General features: G+C 33.4%; 1 protein-coding gene across 2 annotated transcripts in view; it reads right to left on the reverse strand.

The window, feature by feature from the left end:
• The window catches only part of LOC143346591 (neuropeptide CCHamide-2 receptor-like), an 87,005-nt gene that overhangs the window by 9,303 nt on the left and 54,598 nt on the right, over positions 1-23,104 (reverse strand). For both annotated transcript variants that reach the window (XM_076774822.1, XM_076774828.1), the window contains 4 exons: positions 5,731-5,973; positions 2,850-2,998; positions 1,857-2,056; positions 368-549 (listed from right to left, as the gene is read on the reverse strand). In XM_076774822.1, the coding sequence (XP_076630937.1) occupies positions 368-549; positions 1,857-2,056; positions 2,850-2,998; positions 5,731-5,973 (774 nt within the window). The remainder of the gene's footprint in view (positions 1-367; positions 550-1,856; positions 2,057-2,849; positions 2,999-5,730; positions 5,974-23,104) is intronic.

Genomic DNA, 23,104 nt, shown 5'->3' on the forward strand with positions numbered 1-23,104 from the left:
AGGGTGGTTGGGAATCGGTTAGGACGGGTCTCTATTCGCAGCAACCTCCACGTGGTGAGACCTGGGTAATATTATTTAGCGTTTAATTAATAATCGTATCACTCTTAGCTGAGTAATGTAATTATTAATTAAAAACTAAATAATATTAGTAAATTACTGCGATCCGCTTTGCATAGGTCATCAGAAATATAGAGCTTCTTCGTTTATCAGCTTGTCACATAATAGTGTAACCCTTTAATAGGAAGTTACAAAATTGTTTTCTGTTCTACAAATAGATTTTTATAGCAAAATCGTTTCAAATCGGAATTTTATTACGTAATAGTTATAAATGGTTACTATTAAATAGTATTAGATTAATTTCACTTACTTTTTTCCGTGCTTGGATCTGTTCCATACGATGACCCCCGGTGGACAACTCTCCAGGCATGTTTCTCGTGGAAAGTTCAAGATGTCGTGCCATTCCTAGATAGAATCCAGCTATCACGCAGAGCGGTATCGCATAGTACGCTAGAAACTTGAATAGCACCATCCCCCTTTGATAGCTTTCGCCTGTGAACGTAGGAAAAGAAACAGAAGATCCATGACATATCAAACTCCGTGCGTATGACACGCGATTTAAGTTAAAAGGACGCTTGTTTAGCGATCGATTCGCTTTTTATCTTTCAAAAATATATAAATTTTTCCTTCTTCTATTATACATTTATTAGAAATCAGAAGAATACAATCTGTGAATTCATTTATGTATCTGATCTGCTGGTGAAACTTTCTTCGGTCATCTTCCGTTCTGTGGTTTCAGTAGAAGTAGCAAAGAAGTGTTTTTTATGGCTTTCTAGTCTACTATAATGTCTAGTGTCATTTTTCTTTAGTTCATACTTGGCGTCCAGTATTTTTTAGTCACTGTGTTTAATATAAAATATTCTGAAAAGGCATCTTTGGATTATATGGATCATTACATTTGCTGAAGCACACCCACAATTCTACACTATGATTTATCGTGTCTAACCCTGACTCGTTATTTATACTTGTATTAGTAATTAGCAGTTATAGATGCCGCAGTCGCAGATCGTAAACGGCGACGGAAAATATTTTGACTAGAAATTGATGTCTTGTTTAATTGGTATTAACGCGTTGACAACCATGTTACCAGGACATAGGTGTCACGTAAAATCCACAACGTACCCCATCGCGAACGACGGTTCGTATTTTATCATGTTACGAATGATATTATTCTGAAAATGATGATTATTCGGAAAATAATCATGGAAGTGATAAATATAATATGTTGAAAATATTTCGATACATCGACTGCCATTACTAATCATAGATTTACCAATTAGTGATTTACTAAGTATTTGTAAGAGTATTGGATAAGAGTAATACAAAAATAGAATGAAATTTGTAACAAATAAATTGAAAATATAATACGCAAGTGGGAATGTATGTAAATGCTATTATTATGAATATAATAAATGGAGAAAATTAGAACAAACATAGTACAAACCAAAACGAAACATATACTTAGTGAGTACATACACAACGATTTGAAATCTTTTTTTTTCGCCAAAAAATTTAGGCACCTACACGAATTTTTTTCTGGAAAGTGTGTAGAATTTCGGAGGTATGTCTATTCACCAAAAATGATTGTAATTGACTCCCGCGACCGAAAATAATTTTTCCGTGAATGATTTGAAACTTTTTAATAACTTTTTAACAAAGCCTCAGTCAAGAAATTGATATTTTTGATTTTCGTCTTATTTTGGCCTCTAGAATCTCCCATTAAAATTTTTCCCAGGGGTGGCTGAACACCCTGTATACGCTGTAAATCATTCTGTAGAAAAAGTTTCAGTGCTACTCACCGAATTCTTTAGGAAAAGGACTGCAAATCACGATGCTATGGTTGTCTCGTAATGCCACGGTGGGAACGTGAGAGAAAAGAGCTGCTGGTATCGCTAGAATAATGGCCAGTACCCAAATGAGGGATGCTGTTAGTATCGTTAACGGTTTCGCACCCAATCCGGCGATGTGTCGACGAATGGGGTTCACGATAGCGAAGTACCTGCGGTACAATAAACAAAACCGATCTCTTTTTCGTGTAAAGAAATTTTTAAACAAATCTTGATATTATGAAAAGAATTCTCATTTTTCGTTTGCACTTTGAATTAAAGGGGAATAATCGAACCTCGGAATTTTAAGTTTTGATTCTTTTTAACTTAACGTCACTAAACAACAAATAACTGTATAATCCTATGAAATTTATACGCTTTATATTCGTTCTTAAATGATTGAAACAGTTGGAGGAAAATATTAGATAACAAGTAACAGATTTACGAAAATAATTTAACATTTTAAAAATAACAAGGTTCCTATCCTTTTTATATTGTTCAGAATAAATTTCGTTACATTTATTCAACACTAGGCTGCGGATTTTTATGCGAATTCATATTTTTATTAATAGAATTAATGAAAAAGCTTTGTATAATAATTCGTATCTTACTTTAAGTATTTCTTATATTTTTGCATATTAAATACATTCTGTAATTTTCTGAGAATTAAAACTTCCTATACGTACATAAACATCCGTAGTCTGTTTACCGCTTTATTTAAACAAATGTTGATAAATTTCTGACTGAATATCAGCCATCGAGACACGGACTCATAAATAAAAAATTCAAGTTTTCAGAAAATTAACGTCCGCTGGTTTTATTCGTTTTGTTCGGATTACTGATTCGATAGTTGAAGAACCAGCAGATTGCTCTATTAATGGGACCGAACTTCGTCGAAGTTACGAGGGCTACTCTCCACCGCTAAAGCAACAATTTACTCGGTCATAATTGAATTTGACAACTTACCTCTCGGCCGATAACGCGGTCAGAGTGAAAACTGAGACACCGATCGAAATATCCTTGGCGCACTCCGATAATTTGCAAACTGCCAAGCCCCACGGCCATGACTCGATCGTGTAGAGGATCGACGTGAACGGCACACATGTCACGATTACCTGAAATGTGGGAAAACGTCAGAAAATATCCACGACGTCGCCCCACAGCAATGCTTTGCATTTACATTGCACCGCGGGGCGTTTCGGTTTTATTGCAACCGACTGGAAGGCCAATTCGAAATTATGGGCAACAAAAAAGACATTGTAAACTTGATCGATTTAATACTTCATAGGATCCAAACCATACCACGATTAATTAAAAATTAACCGTACCGGTAAATACACTGTTTAGTAAATGGTAAAATAATTAGACACATTACTAGCACAGACGAGGTATCCGAGCAGACCTTACATCCAATGTATTTTTTCGGCCCATTTCTGGTCCACTTTTCGAAAATTCTTAAAATTTCTAAATAGTCTTCGCCAAAATACGCGTTGTTTGCATTTTGAAACACTAAAATCCTTTAATCCGTTCAGAAGTTACTTCTGGCCACATATTATATTTTCGGTAAGGAATTTTTTTCTCGAAAATGGTTAGGATTTCGAGGGTATGTCTATTGTCCAAAAATGATTGTAATTGACCCAGGCAACCAAAAATAATTTTTTCAGAACAATTTGAAATTTTTTAATTGTGCTGAGAAATTTAGCACCTACTTTTTGTCAATTTTTCTTAAAAATTCGTTTTTGATTTTCAATACATTTGTTTGACGCCCTATAGAAAAGTTGCCCAATAAGTTTTTGTAAGTATCTATGAGCTCTGCTTCACAAATAAATTTCAATGAGATATCTTCACTATTCTAGAAGTTATGGATGTTTGAAAATTGAACCACTTTCATGGGGTTTTTTTCATGTTACGGGGTTAAAGAACAACTTTTCGTATATTCTTAGAATTTCTATACATTCTTCACTAAAATACGTGTTGTTTGTCTTTCGAAACATTAAAATCCTCCAATCCGTTCAGAAGTTATGATGTTTTAAACATACGCATGAAGTTTCAGTGGAACATCTCAATGTATGATCAGACATTATATTTTCGGTAAAGAATTTTTGTCTCGGAAATGCGTAGGATTTCGGGGGTATGTGTAATGATCAAAAATGATTGCGATCGATTCTTGCAAACGAAAAAAATTTTTTCAAAACGATTTGAAATTTTTTTTTTCGCTGAAAAATTTAGGCACCTGCTCACTGTTAATTTTTCTCTAAAATTTATTTTACTGATTTGTAGTATATATAATTAGATTAAAATACTACAGTTTCCATATGAAAATTGGTTTCACATATCTGATTGGAAAAACGAAAAATACAGTGTAATAACACATAACAATTAATCACAATCAATAATTATTTTCATATACAAATCTATTCACAGATTTTTAAAAATATACGTAATTAGATTAAAATACTGATTTCTATATGAAAATTGATATTGAATTGAAAATAGATTTGCATCTATTGAAATAGTAATAATAATTAAGCACATCTGGGTTGACTCAAGTGTAACTTATTCACATTTTCCATAATTGAAAAAAATAAATTTTCTTTACTCTTTAATTAAAAACATTTCCTCCCCATGATAGTAAACCGGACTCAATATTGTACACGTTCCCCATTTATTGGCCCATATTTTTCACTTGAATATAAATTACGCGTCGACCTGGCTAACGCCGTGAACCAAACATGCGATCGAATCGGATACGCCGTGTCAATTAACAATTGAATTCAATACTGGTTTTCCGCCGCAATACTGAAACTCTATTGATGTTCGGGTCAGATATCTCCAGTTTGACCGAGCATACGTTCGCCAGGTTTAGTAAATTTGCCAGGACTCTGAGCATCGTTTGCTACAGATTTATTTGCGTCATCCTGCAGTCGCATAAATTGCTCCGTCGACGAATGTCATGCGTTCAAATTTTCCAATCGGTAAATCTGCGTCGAAGGGAAGTTTCTTGCAACGGACCAGCTTGCTACTTTTATTCCCTCATAATCATAAAATTACAGAGCGGTTTTGCGTCAAAGGCTGGCTCCACGCGTCGATTACCAACGCGAGTCACTTATAAAAGACTAACAAGAAACATCCACGACGCTACCGACGATAATTTTGCTGAAAATTTGCAAGTTTGTAGAGTAACTCAAATTTAACGAGCGAAATTAATCTTAAAAGTTTCATGCGTTTAATCTTGAAAACTGTTATAGATACAGGGAAACTTTACAAACAAATCCTTTAGATTCTTTAACGTCATATAATGTAAAATTTGCATCAGTATAATAATATTTATAAAAAAGTTAAGAGATTACTTTTAACATCTTTACTCTGACAGTTAATTAATTTTCGATTTTGCGTACACACGCAGAATTGTAACAGCTGGTGAGATAATTCTACTAAATTTTAGAGCGATTAAACGAAGTTCTAAAATTTTAGAAAGTGATGAACATTAAAAATTCGGTAATTAAACGCCAAAGTGTTACCATTTTTGTAATCATTGACTGTTCATTTTTATTTTAGTATCAGTTATTGTCGTCCCAATGAAGAATCTATTTTCATTTTTTATTTCAAATGTGTGGAATTGCTAAACCATAAGACGATCGTTATTTTGTTTGACTAGGTTCTAGAATCTTTATTATTTTGATTTGAAAAGATTTGTATACATTTGTACACAAAGGACATAAAATTACGCGTTTTACAGTACAATTTACCTCAATTTCTCTCTGAAGCAATAAAAGTGTTTGAAATGTAACTGTGCTAATAGAGTGTCTCGCTTTTGTTTCAGAGACAAGGGTCATTTGTTCCTTACCAGCAGGTCTCCCAAAGCCAAAGAGAGGACGTAAGTGTTCGGGATATTTCTCATGTTGGCGTGACGCAGCAGGGTGAGCACGAGAATTCCGTTTCCCGTTACCCCCACCACCAGAATTAATATAAATACTACAGGTACGATGTAAGTTTCCGGTCGTTGGTCATACGGAACGTAGCTATCCTCATCGTCGTCGTCGCTTCCTCTCATACTCGGAAATGACGTCGCGTTCAGCATCGCCGCCATCTGCAAAAAAATAATCGTTTCCTTTTTCTGAATATTCTACTAAAATTCGGCTCTCATCGCCTTTAAATATAAAGGCAGATTCTGGACACCCACACAATGGGACTAATTTGAAATTTAGCAGTTTAAATGAATTTTGGAAATACGGATCGAACCACAATTTGACAATATCTGTCATTATATGAAACGGTACAATCGAAGAATTTTGCGTACAAAGATAACAACTGAAAATTTCACTGTTCTTTATCCATATAAAATATTTTATTTTTTAATTGACTAGTCTTTAAAATTGGTAAATGTATTAAGTAAATAGTCCTGACAAATTTTATTTTAAATTTCTTTCTTTTGACAGGACTTTATTATTCTGCTCGTGGAATCGAAACGTATCGAAATGTTATTTTGCATTATAAAAACAAGATGAAACTGGATTAATAGCGTAAATATCCAATGACATTTACCCGGCTACGAGTCTTTCAATTAATTTACTAACTGCAATTCAGAACAGGTTCAATTTTATTCATGATTCAAAGCCCTTAATGGTTGCAATGAGGTTAGACCTTCGTGGCGAAGATAAATTGCTTAGCGGCGCTGAAAAACAATCTGCACGGTAGCTATGGCAAGCCACCACCCTGGAGCATGTAACACTAAATATGTACTGCATTTTCGACGAACATAGCTTCCAGGCTATTATTATGCAACTAACAATGGGTACGTTAAAATTAATGGCAGTGCTATGCGATAATTTACATCAAGCACGACACACGTTTTTGCGGTCATATTTTTTTATTAAAAGTTCTTTTCTGGACAAAACCATCTAAAATTATGTCAGATATTAATCCATATTACGACACTGTTGCAGAGTTTTAAAAACTCCCGATCAATTTTGCAAGTTTTATACACATTTCTCGAAAGTTTATTTAGTAAAGCACAAATTTCTATTGGAAGTAGCAAAGTATAAAAGAAATGGTTACGAACTAATTTCCGTTATTTAAAAAGTTTGAATAAGTTAGTTCCATCGAAAAGAAAAACGTAATTGCATTTTGTTCGTGGACAAAAACTTTCCTTTTATCCTCAATTTGAACAAAGTCATAGCTCAATTGTACGAACGAAGAAATAGTAAAATGGGAAACTGGAATTGTTGGTATATACATACACGGCTTTGGATTTAGAATTCATGTGTATAACGTGAATAACAATTTAGTAGATATAATAATGATCACTCCTGAATGTTTCTATTAATACTTAAAAAGAAAGTTCTATTCCATCATTCGCTAACCGTGAAACTGTTCGTGCCACGTTCGTTAAATTTATTTCCTCGAAAGTGGAGATCACTCCAGAATAATGTTCGTCACTCGAACAGATTTTCCTAGCAAAGGATTTTTCTACGCGTCAAATTTTTCGAAACCTGTTGATTTTTATTATTTTTATCACCGAACGATCCACGACTATTGAACAATACGACAATTTTTCAGTATTTGCGACGCAACTCGCGATTGACTCACCGACGCACCTGAAATTGGAGAAATATTTATAAAAGAATTGTTCGTCTCAAAAATTCCAGCGACTAATAAAGCCACGTGCGATTTCAGCTATATTATTTTCAACGATAACGAAAATTATTCGATTCTGCACGATGATTTCGCGTTGAATTTTAACATTCGTGGAGATTTAGTAAGAAAAGTGAATAATAATAATAACGATACGTCGTTATTGCACTAAATATTAAGCAATTAAAATCAAATGAAAAGGAAAAATTATAACCATAGATACGTTAGATACAAAGGCAAGGTATAAGATACATATTAATATCAACTTATCCTTATTAAAGTAATTAAATCGACCTTCATTTTTATTATAAAATTTACAAACTTTAAAGTGAAATATCTTTCTTTTTCCACGATAGTATCCCTCCGCTGCTATAATTAAGAAACATAATATCTTCACAAATATATTAATTAAATCATCTATGGAGTACGAATTTTTAAAAATCAACAGAGATAAAATAATTAAAAAAACTGGGATTGCAACGGTAAACTATACATTTTAAAGAGTCTTTTATTTTTAATTGTTGTTTTTTGAGATGGAGAAAATGTTTATAGAACTTTTTCGTCTGAAATTCAATTCTTTTTACTGTAATTCTGGGATTAAAAGAAATTAGTCTTCTAGAAGAATCAACCACTTTATTTTATTTTTATAAAGAAAATGTTCAACAAAAAATATTAATTTTTTTATATTTAAAGATACTTGCCTAGGTACTAAAGCGTGTGAAATATTATTTTGGTATATTTAGAAATTTAAATTAAAGTGAAATATCACCGAGAGGATATAGCATTTTCAATTTAAGAAATATCTAGAACAGTAAAAATAATTTAAAAAACTGTTTTGAGACATTTTAATGACAGCACGACAAATAAGTTATACTAATTAACAATTACATTCATGGAAAACCGTTTTTTTTATATTTAATAATCAGTATGACCGAACAAACGTGTCTGGCCATTACTCGATATTTCTACTTGCATTAGTATTTCTAAACATCGACTGTGGTATAGTATTATTGATTTTCTGTTCATCGTATCGTTTTTTAATTAATTAAAACCAGTTAAAAAAAATAATACCAATACACTTTACCCTATTGTCTGAATATTTTTATTATTATATTTAATATTGAAATCGAAAGACAAAGGTAGTAAGAATAAAAATTGAAAATATATGGTTTTCTACGTTTCATCTCGTATATTAATATCTGTTTCTGTGATCTGTTTCTTTCCTTTCTCAGTAAATTTTGTATTTTGTGTTTTGACGTATTTATTTTTCTTTCTAATAAGACAAATCCATTTCGAATATATTGTTGCACGCATTTTCTTAATTCCTTGCATAAAATCCTCGACTCACAACACGACACGGTGACTGTTGACTCGCGAGTGGAAAGCGCCTTTACAAGCGAACAAACTGAAAAATACGCGTCGCGTGTGTCCAACTCGAAGGTAAATTTTTTCTCTTCATAAAACGTAGTTCCATGCCGGCGCGGGACAATTCTCGCAGTCATTGACGCTTGCCGAGAAATTACATCTTGAAAAACCCCCGTCTCGACGTTTTAATATCATTCGCGACGCTGCCGCGCAAATCCAATTTATACTCTTTAAAAATAGAGACCCGGGCAGAAGAAAAATGGATCTCGCGCGAGTGACGGTCGACGCGTTTCTTCGAAATATCCGTCACCAGAGAAGTATCTTGCAGCATTTAAATGCTATACCGGGTCGTAAACTCAATTAGACGTGCCGTATACAATTTATTTGTAACACCAGAAATACGGCGGACGCGTAATTTGATTTAATTTTTATCCGATTTGGACGTCGCGCGACCAATCTTTCGATACGAAAAAAATATACAAGGGAACAAAACAAACAAAATAATACGGAAGGTATACATAGAGGAAGAGTTGCAAGCCATATATTTTTGTAACTTTGTCTCTGAACTTCATTTTATTTCTATCTCTCTCGCCTTGAGCGCATTCCATTTTATCCACTTTTATTTCACCATTTATCATTTCCTTCCTTATTTTCTATTTTATACTCTCTGTATCTTACTCTTAGCATTCTCGTGGTTAGGTTCGTGATAGTATTAGCATGTATCTATTTTTATTTTTATTTCGTTTTCCCGCAGCGTACTTTACTTTATTTCATTTTATTTTCGTTTCTCCTTATTTTCTACTCGTCGCTTTTTGTAACTTATTCTTACTGTTCTCGAGGTTAGGAAATAATATTAAGCAAATATGTACCTTTTTTTTTTATAATTTTCTCTTTTCAAACAATTTTAATTTTTTAATGTTTATAAATTCGATAAAAACATTTAATATTCTCGATATGTTTCTTAGGCAAAAATTTAACTCTGTTACGAGTTATCGATATCACCAATATCCAGTTTGTCTATATTTCTATTTGATATTAATGGCGTTATTCAAATAGAATGAATATAATAATTTAAACTTGATGCTGTTTTCAGATATCTTTTATCATCGATGGTATTTTGTATTTTTTCGAAACGATAGCAAAAGATAGTTTCTGTCGCAGAAAATAAATTTTTCCAGTATAAATATTTGGTACCCTTTTTTTTAGAAAACAGTTCCAATTTTGAAACTGTACAGTATATAAAAGTATATTATTTAAAAATTATCCGAAATCGATCTGTAGAACGTTATCTGTCATTTTACGGTATGGATGGCTTCCTTTGTCTGGAAAAATCTGCCCATCGATATCGAACTCCCCGATAGCGAATCGTAGCGCAACAAAAATTAATCATATCTATCACGAGGCTACGCGACCTTTCCGCCGCTCTGAATTGGAACGGGCACTCGGAATCGACAGCTCGAAACGTTTGTCGGGAATTATTTGCCTCAAGAATATTCATGGACGCGGCTCAGAAACTGTCTCATACATTCCATAACTTTTCCATTTGGATACTCTTTTCCAATGCATATTTTTCCACGATATCCGATCGTGCTCCGATTTATTATATCGTCAATTAAATGCACATAAAACGATATTGTTTACTGTTTGCCAACTCCTGCTGGTTAAATATTGAAGCGTTATTTTTTTCGTTTGTGTTACTCGTACAAAACAGTGTTTTCTCATTTGCCTTTCTCTCTTTACGGTACAGATCGTATTCATCTATCGATTTGTTCCACCAATGCCTTTCCTACACGATATCAGCTACGTTACTTTAAGTTTTAAACAACGCGAAATTCCGAAAAAATGGTAAAAAGAATAAGTTTATACTACGAAGCGTGAAGAAATAACTTTCATAGGTTTTGAAAGTTCACTGGCTCGGAAATTTCATACAGTTTGAGAATATATGCGATTTTTTTTATAGTTTAGATCTACAGCTGAGGAAGTTCTATGGTTCACACGAAATATTTGACTAGAACAACAAATTTTACACGTTTTTATATATTTCAGGAGCGCACGATAAAATTCTGAAAACCACATATTGTTGTCATGTTTAGTTTCTCGTGAAAAACACCTCTTTCGTGCCTCTTAGACCGGAAGCTTCTCTTAATCCTAGATTTATGAAACCCATCTAATTCGACAATTTTCAGATTCTATACTTAAAACTTTCTGAAAATAATTTGTAATTTGATTAGTACTTAATGAAATAATCACCACCAGTAGCGTCAAAAACTTTTAATAAAATTGAATAATTTACTTACTGATTGTAATATTTTAATAAACAGTATAGTATCGTGTATTAAAAGTACACAAATTTTACACGCGTGCAGTTTCGAAGTTTTTTGCATAACTGAGCCATCATTAGATGCTGCAAGGTTTCACCTTTAAAATGGTTTTTGTTTTATGTCGATCCGACTATTCATTCTAGAGATATCGTATTTATGTAAAGGGATAAATTTTTTAATTCGACTATGCCTGTCTTCGTCTTACACATCGGACCTCTCTCTCTGGTTGTCGAGTCGTGACGATCGTGACCGAGTGATGTATTGTTTACTATTTACTACGAGCACGTGTGGTCAACGACCTTGACAAGGTCGTAGTGAAAGTTCATTGACCTCGTGACGTAAACAAAGAAGAGTAAACAAACGCTTCGAAGCGTTATATCTCCAGACCTAAACACTCGATCGACTTGAAACAAAAATCGTTATATCTCTGGATCTAATTACGGTATTGACTTGAATAACACTCGTTTTAAAGGGCTCTTCATCCTCCCTCCAATGAATGTATCAACTATTATACTATGTATATTACTTTGTCGTTATATACCCAACGAAGTTTTAACAATTAACTATTGCAGATGTTAATTTGCTTCGTAGAATGGAACATCCTCTCTGATGATTCTGATGATTCAATGATAAATAAATGAAAATGAAAATGAAATTCTTAACGTGCCCTCGTAGCGAAGTCTTACATTTTCTACGCGGTATAAGTATAATACCTCGACAATAGAGCCTTTCGATCATTAAGAATTAATTGCAAAACTATTTTGAATTATTAATTTCCAACAGAGAAGAATTAGTTGTACCAGTTTCGATGCGTTACAAAGTTAGTTCGACTATAAATACTTTTCACATGTACTGTATGCCATAATAGTAACTTGTTTTCGAGAAAAATTTTTAAAAGAAAAGAAGAAAATTAAAAAAGAAACGTCATTTTAGTGAAACTGTTAACACGACGAGTTTCAATAAAAATATGTGCAATAAATATCCGTAGATCTAGCGTAAAATATTCATGATTAAAATATATTTCATTTTGTTTATTTTAGAGTCAAATTACATTTCATTCGCCTGTATTGAAAAAATTAAACTCTCGAACGTTTCGTGTTTATGAAACCTTCGTTTATTCCTAATTCTAGAAAATTAGTTCTGTCACCGTGATGCTGCGATATTGGAGTTTAGACAATGCCTCCCTAAGAAACAGGATAGTGTTTTAGAAGTAAATATTGCCGATGTTTTCATCCCTTTCCGTACTATCAACGTTTTAATTCAAACTCTAGGCCATCGATACTGTCAACAATCGCGGTACTTGTCTCCGCAAACACCGATCCATGCATTTCATCGACAAATTTTCCGTTCAAACAGAAAAGAAAGAGCGCGAGGGCGCTGATGACAACGATTCTATTATCACGCGTTTACTTGTGCCACGGTTTCGTCTAATTTCTGCGTATCAAACATTTCTATACAATTATTAATCAAATACGATTCAGTAGACAGAACAGACAAACGGATAGATTTTCTGAAAACATATAATTCGATTTATGTAATCTATTGACCGTACATATAAAATTAAATTGCCTAAAATTCTTACAAATTCCAAAATAATAATCTTATTCGGCTACCTAGATTATCATACATTATATGTATTCCCGTCATATTTGCGTCGCGCTGCGAGTATTATGATTATTCATAATTATTTCGGAACCGTCCAACTACCTCGTCGAAATGCGAAAATGTTAAAATGCTGACAAAGGGAACAGCAGGTGAGCATTCGTAAATACAACGCGACGGGATGCAATTAAATGTAACTTTTAACAACGATAAATCCGCAATATCGCCGCGGTGGAAATCACGTTTGCGGTGCCGACGTCCCGACGCCGTAAAAATACGCCTGTCATTTACATATTCCGTTTGAACCACGCACGGCGAACGGACTTGAACCAATTCCGACGAATGGCGGTCGAAAAATGAGGGATTTTAATGCGGTCGTGCATATTCATGCAAACTTAAATTCAATCCTGACAACGTAACGCAATTGCAAAACCTCTCGATTCCTCTCCCAGTGTGTCGTTTCTTTCTCGCTAAACGTCCTGTTTCAGCACCTGCAGAAGGATTTGAAATTTTATTTTTCCCCCGAAAAAATTTCAGCACTTACCCTCCTGTTGATTTTCCTAAAAAATTCGTTTTGCATTTTTAATAAATTTGTTTGCCGTTGTACGGAAATGTTGTCTAATACTTGTTTGTAGGTATCCATGAGCTCTACTTCACAAATAAATTTCAATGAGATATGTTCACTATTGTAGGAGTTATGAATGTTTGAAAATTGAATCACTTTTATGGGGGTTTTCTCACGTTACGGGGTTAAGGAACCAGTATTCAAATATTCACGGAATTTCTACGTATTCTTGACCAAAATACGCGTTGCTTGCCTTTTGAAACTTTAAAATCCTCCAATCCGTTCAGAAGTTACGATGTTTTGAAGATACACATGAATTTTCAGTAGAACGTCTAAACGAAGAGTCAGACATGAACTTTTCGGTATTGAATTTTTTTCTCGAAACTGCGTAGGATTTAGGGGATTTGTCTCTTCACCAAAAATGATTGCAATTGACCCCCGCAACTAAGAATAATTTTTTCAGAACGATTTGAAAAAATTGTTTTTTGCCGAAAAATTTCAGCTGCTATCCCCTGTTGATTTTTCTTAAAAATTCGTTTTTCATTTTTAGTAAATTTGATTGATGCTCTACAGAAAAGTTGTCTAATATTTTTTCGTAGGTATCCATGAGCTGTACTTCACAACTAAATTTCAATGAGATATGTTCACTATTGTAGGAGTTATGGCCGTTTGAATATTGGACCACTTTTATGGAGTTTTGCTCACTTTGCGGTCTTAAGGAACAACTTTTCGAATATTCTTAGAATTTCTACATATTCTTCACTAAAATACGCGTTGTCCTTTCGATTCCTCACTCAGTGTGTCGTTTCTTTCTCGCCAAACGTCCTGTTTCAGGATCTACAGAATTCTTCTCTTTATAGCATTTATTTATAGGAAAAACTCTTTGGTATACATACAAGATGCATTAGTGATAATAAAAACTTAAACTAAATACAGTTAATTGTGGAATAGAATTAGAGATATACAATGTGTCTTGCGAACTCTGTTCATTCAAGTATCTTCAAAATGTTTGTGACAAAAACTAAGTGGTTTTTAGGGACGGATAATCTCTGCTGTAATTTTTACATAAACTTTTGTTACTGTTCTCGTGTTGTAGAATCCATCTCTAAAATGGACGACGGGACAACCTGTATAATAATTTCAATGGACCGACCGCAAGTCAGGCACGTGACTGCCATATTTGTTTCGCGAAAAGCACTTCTAGGAAACGAGATTTCAACTCAGAGGGTTAATCTGTCCGGATGTCTCTGAGATTCGGTGTTCGCGTAGATCTATGACAAGTTAATCCTGTTGAAAGTCGACGTTGGAAATCCTAGATTTCTGTGTTCAAATTGAAGCTGGAAGTTTCCCTCTTCATAAAATTCCAGCGACGTATTTTTACAGTCCCGCCGTGATCCTTATACGAGTTCCGAGATCGTTTAACTTTCTTCTAACAGCGTCTCTGGATATCAAAAAATGTCAACGTTGAAACGATTTCGCTGGCGCGTAAGAATTACCATTCGTAGAAAAATTTTTCCATAAATTTTACCATTCGTAGAAAACCATACACGTATTGAAAAATAAAAAAACATATTATACACGATAAATCACTTAACTCTGTGGCTTGAATTTACTATTGGATGTATAAAAAAATATTTTAAAGAAAATGTAAACGTCACCTTTGTATCATATTAATTGTAATTAATTGTTTTTTAATTGTAACTGATCAGGCCATTCGAAAGAACACAAAATGCTGAGTAAGAAACAAAATTTTCCTTGCAGATACGACAAACAAGGTCCATACTAAATTTCATTGTTATTGTTAGTGTTATTTCAAAATTATTGAAAAATTATTTAGAATGTTTCATTTAAAATAAAATTGAGAGATAAGTAAAGCAATATAGTATTTTCTTTCTTTAAAAAGTAATCATAAATTTGTCAAAAGCTCTGCAAATATACGTTGAAAGTTTTTTCAGGCTGCATTGCTCCTTTATTTTTATTTATATTTTAAAAGAATTTGTTATAGATTTTTTGTAATATTATAGAAATAATTTTCTCTTATGAAATTGCAAATAAAATTTGGTTAGAAAGTTTAACGCCAAAGGGTGTAGATGAATCTTTGAGGTTCTAAGTACGTTTATTCTTTGCTTTTTCATTTTCGATCGGAAAGTTAATATAACAGTCTTCAACGACAGGACGTTACTTCCTAACTGGCTGGTGCTTGAATCAACGAGAAACTTCATCGTGTCTTTGACAGTGGAAACGCAACTTTTCCAATTGACGATGAAATCCGAAGTTCTGAATCGAACGTCACGCCCTGGGCAAGCCTGCAAACGAGTGCTATCGAGCAAATAGCGCAAGCAATGTCGCGACCGAACGACGATTATTGTATTTGTTATACTGTGATTATTAGTTAAATCGATACGAGAGGAATTCATAACGAAAATTCTTCGACGTTATGTGGAAACCTTTTTATTTAACGACTTTATTCGCGGAACAGAAATAAATAAAAATTTTGAAACGTAAATTTTAAATAATTAGAGATTAAAGAACTGTACAATTCAGTCAGTTTCAAAGTGGTGAGAGTCCATTTGTGACTTTGAAAAACGATATTAGTCAAATTCATTGTGAAAAGAATTCTATTTACTGACTTTCCGGGAAGCAGTTTCGTCGAAATATTTCGTTTTAACAAAAGTTTTACCGAATAATAATTACAAATGGAGTTCGTTAGACCAGGAAAAACTTGATTTTCGGAAAATCTGAACGCAAACTAAGCAAATATGTCTCTAAAATCTGGGGAAAAGTATACGAAAACGTCTGTTCCAGGAAAATTTCCATGGGTAACTTTTCAAGAATTCGTCTGACGGCTTCTCTCGAACGATCCTCAAATCGTGGGGCAATAATTACGGAGTCATTTGTGTAAAATTTAATTGGAGCATCGACTGATGTTTCGCGTTATGGTTTTCAGATGAATCTCGACGCCTCGAGAACGATGGAATTCCATCGCAACTGTCGCGATAACATGAAATTCTTCGCCCGAACGAACGGAGAATTTGTCAATCAGCCGACGAACGCACCCGGCTAACTAGGTTTTCAACGACGACGCAATACCCTCGGCGTATCCAGTTCTCGATTTCCATATCAATTTAAAATCAAACGTTTTTATCGTCATCCTCGCGATTACATATCTCCGCGTTCGTTGAATTTTACAGGGCGAGGGGCCGGCGAGGTCCGAAAAGGTATCGAAGGAACGGGTGTCGAGCAGCGAAATACAGTCTGTCTCGCAAGTAGACTTCCACGAGTATTACTAGCGGACGTTGGCGCGAATTTTGAGCGAACCACAATATACAGTAACGTTCTAAATGCTCGACGAGAACGTGTCGCAACGTTTCACTGTAGTTATAATACAATTTAAAATTCTACAGGATGAGACGCCTGGATTCTGGCACAATACATAATGTAAAAGTATCGGGAAAATGGTTTGCCGCGCGAAATTCCCCCGATTTAAAATCACTGGACCCTTTCTTGTGGAGATTTTTAAAAGACTTGTACATTCTCCGTTTCGTCGTGAAAGGATACTTAAATGACCCAATCTTGGGGTTCGAGTATATATTATTACAATAATTCGACCGGGAACCAGATCCCCCGCTGTAGATCATATTTTATCGATTACTATAATTCACAAACTCTTCGCCACCGAGTTTGCATTGTCTGGAACAGCGTCTCTCTAGCTTTTTTATATTTATTTCAATAGATTACATTAATATATTTGTTTGTAATAGTACCGTGGCCCAAATGTTTATAATGTACAAATTTAAAAAAGCTGGTCGACTGAAATCGTTGCATATTACATAAATAAATGAAAGTATGTATATTTGACATGTGTATGTGACAGATAACATTCAATACATTGGTAACAAATACTTTAATGTCATTTTGTATTATTTAAATTTAACCATGGAAAAATATAAGACTTTGTAATGATTTTAAATAAGACAAGCTGGTTGAAAGTTATAAGAATCACTAAAGTAGTTTGTATAAATCTACAAAATTTTCTTAGTTCTTTTAGTTTTGTATAAATGATATAAAGTTTACATGGCATTACATAATAAATGGATTAATAAACATTCAAAGTGATATTTATTAAATCGCCACTACCTTGATTCATTTATATCGGAGAACAGAATTAAACACGTGAGGATTTGACAATTGCAAATAAGATCTAGAATTATTTAACATTACACCGCAGCAGTTTAAACAATTATTAACAATATTCTTCTATTTTTTAACAATTTTTATGCTACCTTAAGTATGCGTAAGTTCGAATGAAAATGTTTCTGTATAATATATTTTCTTTAACCATTTATTGTTTGTATTTTCTAATTATTTCGTGAACTAGCATCTGTCTTTAAAAAGGACTCACGTTGAAAGGAATTGTATCAGAAAATATTGCTTTTTTAATAACATTTCTCCAACGGAGGCTGTGTTAAATTCTTACATTCAAAGAAAATAATATTCTGTAAAAACAGTTATCGTCGTTCAGAGTAAATCATACAGTAGCGTCTAAATACCTTTCTCGGATATTATTTTCAACGCCCGAAAACCAAGACAAATTTTGAATCTTGATTTATTTAGCTCCGGGAGGCCCGAAGAATTTGTTTTCCTTTGCAAATTACCATAAACGATTATACAGAGGATGAAATAATTTTTTTAATGAAAAGGAGTAACTAGGTTGCTCTTGATACAACGAACGTATAACCTTTATGGGAATTTCTAAGTCTTATGAAACAGAACAGGGAACGAAACATCTGCGTCTCGAGAACGACGAGAATAACGCTGGTCATTTCCAACTTGATTTCCTTTTACGAATGGGTCGCTCCGCCGAGGCTATTTTTTTTTATTTCATCTCCCCATTTGTCCCCCGGCGTCATTCTCTCGCCATAAATTCTATTCACAGCGTACACAGGCAGCTAATGCGCGACGACGGTGCTCGCCAAACAATGAACATCTATTTCCCCTTTTCGCGTTTTCCTAATCGTGTAGCTCCTTCGTCCCCTCGACCTCGTCTGGCGTTTGAATGGTCGACGACACTGGGGAAAATGAGAAAAATGGGAGAGAAACATCAGCGATACACGATTTCTGCGGCCAATTTCACCTAACAACTTCTTACATTAGAATTAAGGTCTTGATTTTCACTAATGGCTAAATGTCTTTGTTTGAATATCAATCATTGTACGCGAGGTATTAAAGCATGTCGGTTTATTAATTTACTAATATACAGTGCTGGTCATGGATTATCTCATGGTAAAATAAATTGGAAAATGTGGAATAAAATTTGTTCGTATGCCAAAGGGCCAAAACAGGATCTAGTATTACGAAGAGAGGCTTTGGTATGAGCAAGCACAGTCTGCTTAGCGTGTTCACGAATGTAGGATTCCAGAAAAATTATGTATATCGCTCGGTGAGATTTATCGCTTGTTGGGTGGTTTTATAGCGGCCATAATGGCGCAAATAAATAACAGATTCAACAGTTTTTATTATATAGTGTGCCAAGTAATCCTGAGACGATGTTGAAAGGCTGTAAATTTTTTTTAATTTACTGTTCAGTACAATTTTAACTTTTTTTTTGTTAATTTTTCTCTGTAAATTTGTTGCACTGTTTTTTCTCGATTAATTACGAGGATCCAGCACGAATTCAATTCAATTTTATTCTGAACACCTAAGATATTTCACGCACTTGCGCTGACCAAATCAGAAAACTTTCGAGACAAAAGTTAATTAAGGATCGATTGACAACAGATTGCGATAGTAAAAATTAGCAAAAGATTTGTTATTGAGCAAGAATTCAAAGTCACTTTGATTTTTCAAACTAAAATGTACACTATTTTGATCATCGATCGATGTCTTATTGTACTTTCTTTAAAGAAGTATTATAATTTTCGAATTTCCATATAAACGACACACTTAATAGGAAGTTTGATTATATTTCAACAATAATAATTACAAACAATATGGAACTACAAATAACCTTTGCTAAACTTCAGAATAATTTCAATCCATCTAAAATCAAAATATAATATTGTATGATTAAGAACTTTTTGCTCTTTCGTACATTTGAGATTAACTATAATTGAAAGAGGTCGTTTATCATTAAATGTTCGTAGATAGTTTTTGCAAATCCCGTAAACTTTAAGACCAAGATCCGGTGAGTCAGAGAATCATCCTTTTCCTTGGTTCCAGAAACTTTTTCGACTTTCATCGATCGAATAACGGCTACTTTGACGTGGAAATTTCATTAATTATGCTATTAGTGAACGACAAAGAGTTGTAATTTATCGACGCGAGGGAACTTATATCCGAGTAACTGGATTCGGAAACAATCACGCGGAAATTAAAGAGGATCCGCTGGCACGTAATGTATTTAAGACAGAATAAAAAGGATTGATTTATCGTGAAATATGTTCAAAGTGAATTTCGCATGTTCCTGGAAATATGGTGGCTTCTCGATAGCACTCGAGGGAACTCGATTACGATCAAACGATCGTTAGATTTTTCCCATGAATTCGTTCCAGATAATTTAACACAATATTATTCGTTTAATTTGTACATCCCTTATAGAAACATAATTTTAGAAATCCTTTATAGAAATAATAAAAATTTTTTAAATAACTGTTTACACAATTTCATTATACAAATTCTAAAGTATCTCTTCCACAGAAATTATTTTTAGAAAGTTTCTAATAGTAAAAATCGTTCTTAACAACGAATGTTCTTTTACTCAAAATACATAAGTTGCAATCGAATTTTAAAGGTGGGAGTTTTCTTTCCAATCCTGCTTCCAGTACAATTTACTTTTAAAAATTATTATTACAATTTATATTTTCCGTTTGAAAGAATATCTATTACTACGGATAATAGTCTTTCTTGTTAAAAACTTGTTTAATATCTGTTCTTGTGCAACGGATACTTCAGAATTTATATTATGAAAATTTTTATGGAAGAAGTTATTTCGAAACTTTTCTTTAAAGATGAGAGTTACGAAATGGAAAACGTGCAGAAATATTACGAATAATATACAACACATATGTACGTTTATATGTGATTTTATTCGTAGATCAAATACCTGAATAAAATTGTATGAATCGAGAATTAAGTCGAGGTGAAATAAAAGTTTTTATTTTTCATAAAATCTATTTAAATTAAAAGTTGTTCCGTAAGACCGTTTATTTATCAGCTCCTGTCGGAATTTATAACGCGAGGGTTTTTTTTATAAAAAAAGTTCCATTTAAGCCGGCGAATAGAATTTGTTAAAAAAGTTCCACGCAGTTTAGTTTTCGGATTTGAAAGTTTCTGGTAATATTTTATGCTCGTTAATTAGTTACATCGAGGCAGAGGTATGGAGAGTCGCATAAGCTATAGACCGATTACCGACACGCTCTGTTATCAATTGATTGCGCTGTCAGATTCCACTATTAACTGCGGATAATCATCGGTCTTCAACAAGCTCTCTGGATGATATCACATTGACACAATCCGCCACATATAGGATTTAGCAGTATTATTGCAACGGTCGCTCGACTCTGTACAGAATTAATTTGCATATTGCAAGTGTTATACCTTGTTTTACTTCAATACATCAAATAACTTTTCATTTTGTTAATAGCTGGTTCTGTTAAACTAAACGTGCTGTAAAATTGATACAATTTTGTAGGATCGAATAAGTAATTTAATGCCAAGAAGGCATAATAAAGTCAAGAAAGAATCTAACAAAATATGAATTTCTTATGTTTACAAAAGGACGACTGTATAATTTTCATTATTTATTAATACTTTCGAATATTACGTAAATATCAGAGTTCTGTTTTTCTAATATTCAAAACTGGTCCACCTTTAGCTTACGTAGATTTTAATAAAACTATTGGAAAGTAGACTTGTTTGTACGAGTATGTAGCGTAAAATTTTTGTACCATTCTTTCCACTTTGTGAAAAATAAAAAGGCTATTCTTTCGTACTTCTTTCTCCAAATAATCAAAATAGAGGCGTATTGTACAAAATACAGATTTCTGAATTGTATGCAGAGACCTTAGCTATTGTAACCAGAATAAAAAATGTTACGAAATGAGAAGTACTTACGAAAAAGTTTTTGTTCATAAATGACCAAAATTCATTTCAGTTTGCCACCAATATTTAACGTCAAGGCAAGTCCGACAAACAATATTTCTTCGACAAAAGTTACTTTGAAAATTTGTTAAGAACGCGTGCGATTTGCTGTATCTTGGCAGCTTGTTGGCCCATCGCTCACTATTTCTACTTGCGTTGAAGTTCGTAAACATTGTTGATGGCACGGTATTATCTGCTTTAACTGTTTCAAACTAGTTAGAAGGCAGTAAGGCCGACGGAAAACAGATAACTCCATAGCACCATTAATGTTTGCAAACGCCATCCCAAGTAGAATTAATGACTAATGACCAGACGCGTTAATCAACTTGTGCAAATGTATACTCAATCGCTCGCGTATAACTCGTGATTACAACCGCTTGAATAAAGAAATTTTAAAATAATGGAACATTCATTTTTTCCGGGAATTACGTTCACGATGAGCTGAAATTTTGAATAAAAATTTTTATTGAACATCTATGTTAGGAAACAAATATGGTACATGCAAAGATTCTTCTATTTTCTTGAATGAAAGACTTATAGAAAGCACGCAACTTATTAAACTAAATATAAAAATTGAGTTATAATCATTTTGTAATCAATATTTATGGATTTTGCACTGGAATTACTTTGAAGTTTATGATCTCACATCCGTTTAATTTTCAAAATAAAACTGAATATAAGAATTGAGTTTTAAACATGTTATAGTCACTGTTAAGCATATTTAATTTTCAAAATAAAATTTTTTATTGAATTATCCTCGAAAGTTGATAACGGAATTCGAATTTATTCTTGTCGAAAGTAAAGCCACGTACGAGGAAATTCTACATTTTCGATTTGTTTTCTCGCAGAGAATCTCTCGCATTTTGTCATGATTTCCTATCGCGTTGATCGTCGATCGCAAACGCGCGATTTTTCTCCGTATAGACGTTCATTCGATTGGTTCCTGTTATTCTACGTTACATACTCATGACGTAAATGGAAAAAACGTGGAACGAAAGGAACGCAGCTACAGCAAGAGGGAAAAAACTAAAGGCAAACAAATGATGTCAAATGCAATTATGTTGTGGATATTACTCGATCGTTTTCTCTTCCCACATTCAACAGTGTATTCTTTTATAATTCGATATTAATTCGCCCGGCTACGACGACTCCTTGAATTTCAAGAGATAGACTGAGGTTCATGAAACATTAAAAAGAAAGAGCTTACTCGCCGCGAAGGCGAAGAAATTCGTAGATGGTATCGCGGCTGGCGAAAATAAAAAGTCAGAAACCGATGAAAACTTCGATTTACGTGACGCGTATATTGGAAATCGAATACAGTTGCTCGCGAAAATATTTTCACGAGATTTATCGTCGCCATAAATTATTGGTATGCTTATACCTTCTTCGAGTACAAATATATTTCAATTATAGAAAAAATAAACAAAAATCTATTCTATATTTGGAAGAAATAAATAAAGAAAAAGAGAATATAAATTGTTGGATGTTTGAACGATTGCAAAATTATTATATAATTAGATTAACTATGATATATTGATCCTCTTTCATTTTGTAGGGTTATTGTATTATTTAATTTGATTGGTGTTCTTTTTCTT

The sequence above is a fragment of the Colletes latitarsis genome, chromosome 2 (genome assembly GCF_051014445.1).
Source record: "Colletes latitarsis isolate SP2378_abdomen chromosome 2, iyColLati1, whole genome shotgun sequence".
Lineage (NCBI taxonomy): Eukaryota > Metazoa > Arthropoda > Insecta > Hymenoptera > Colletidae > Colletes > Colletes latitarsis.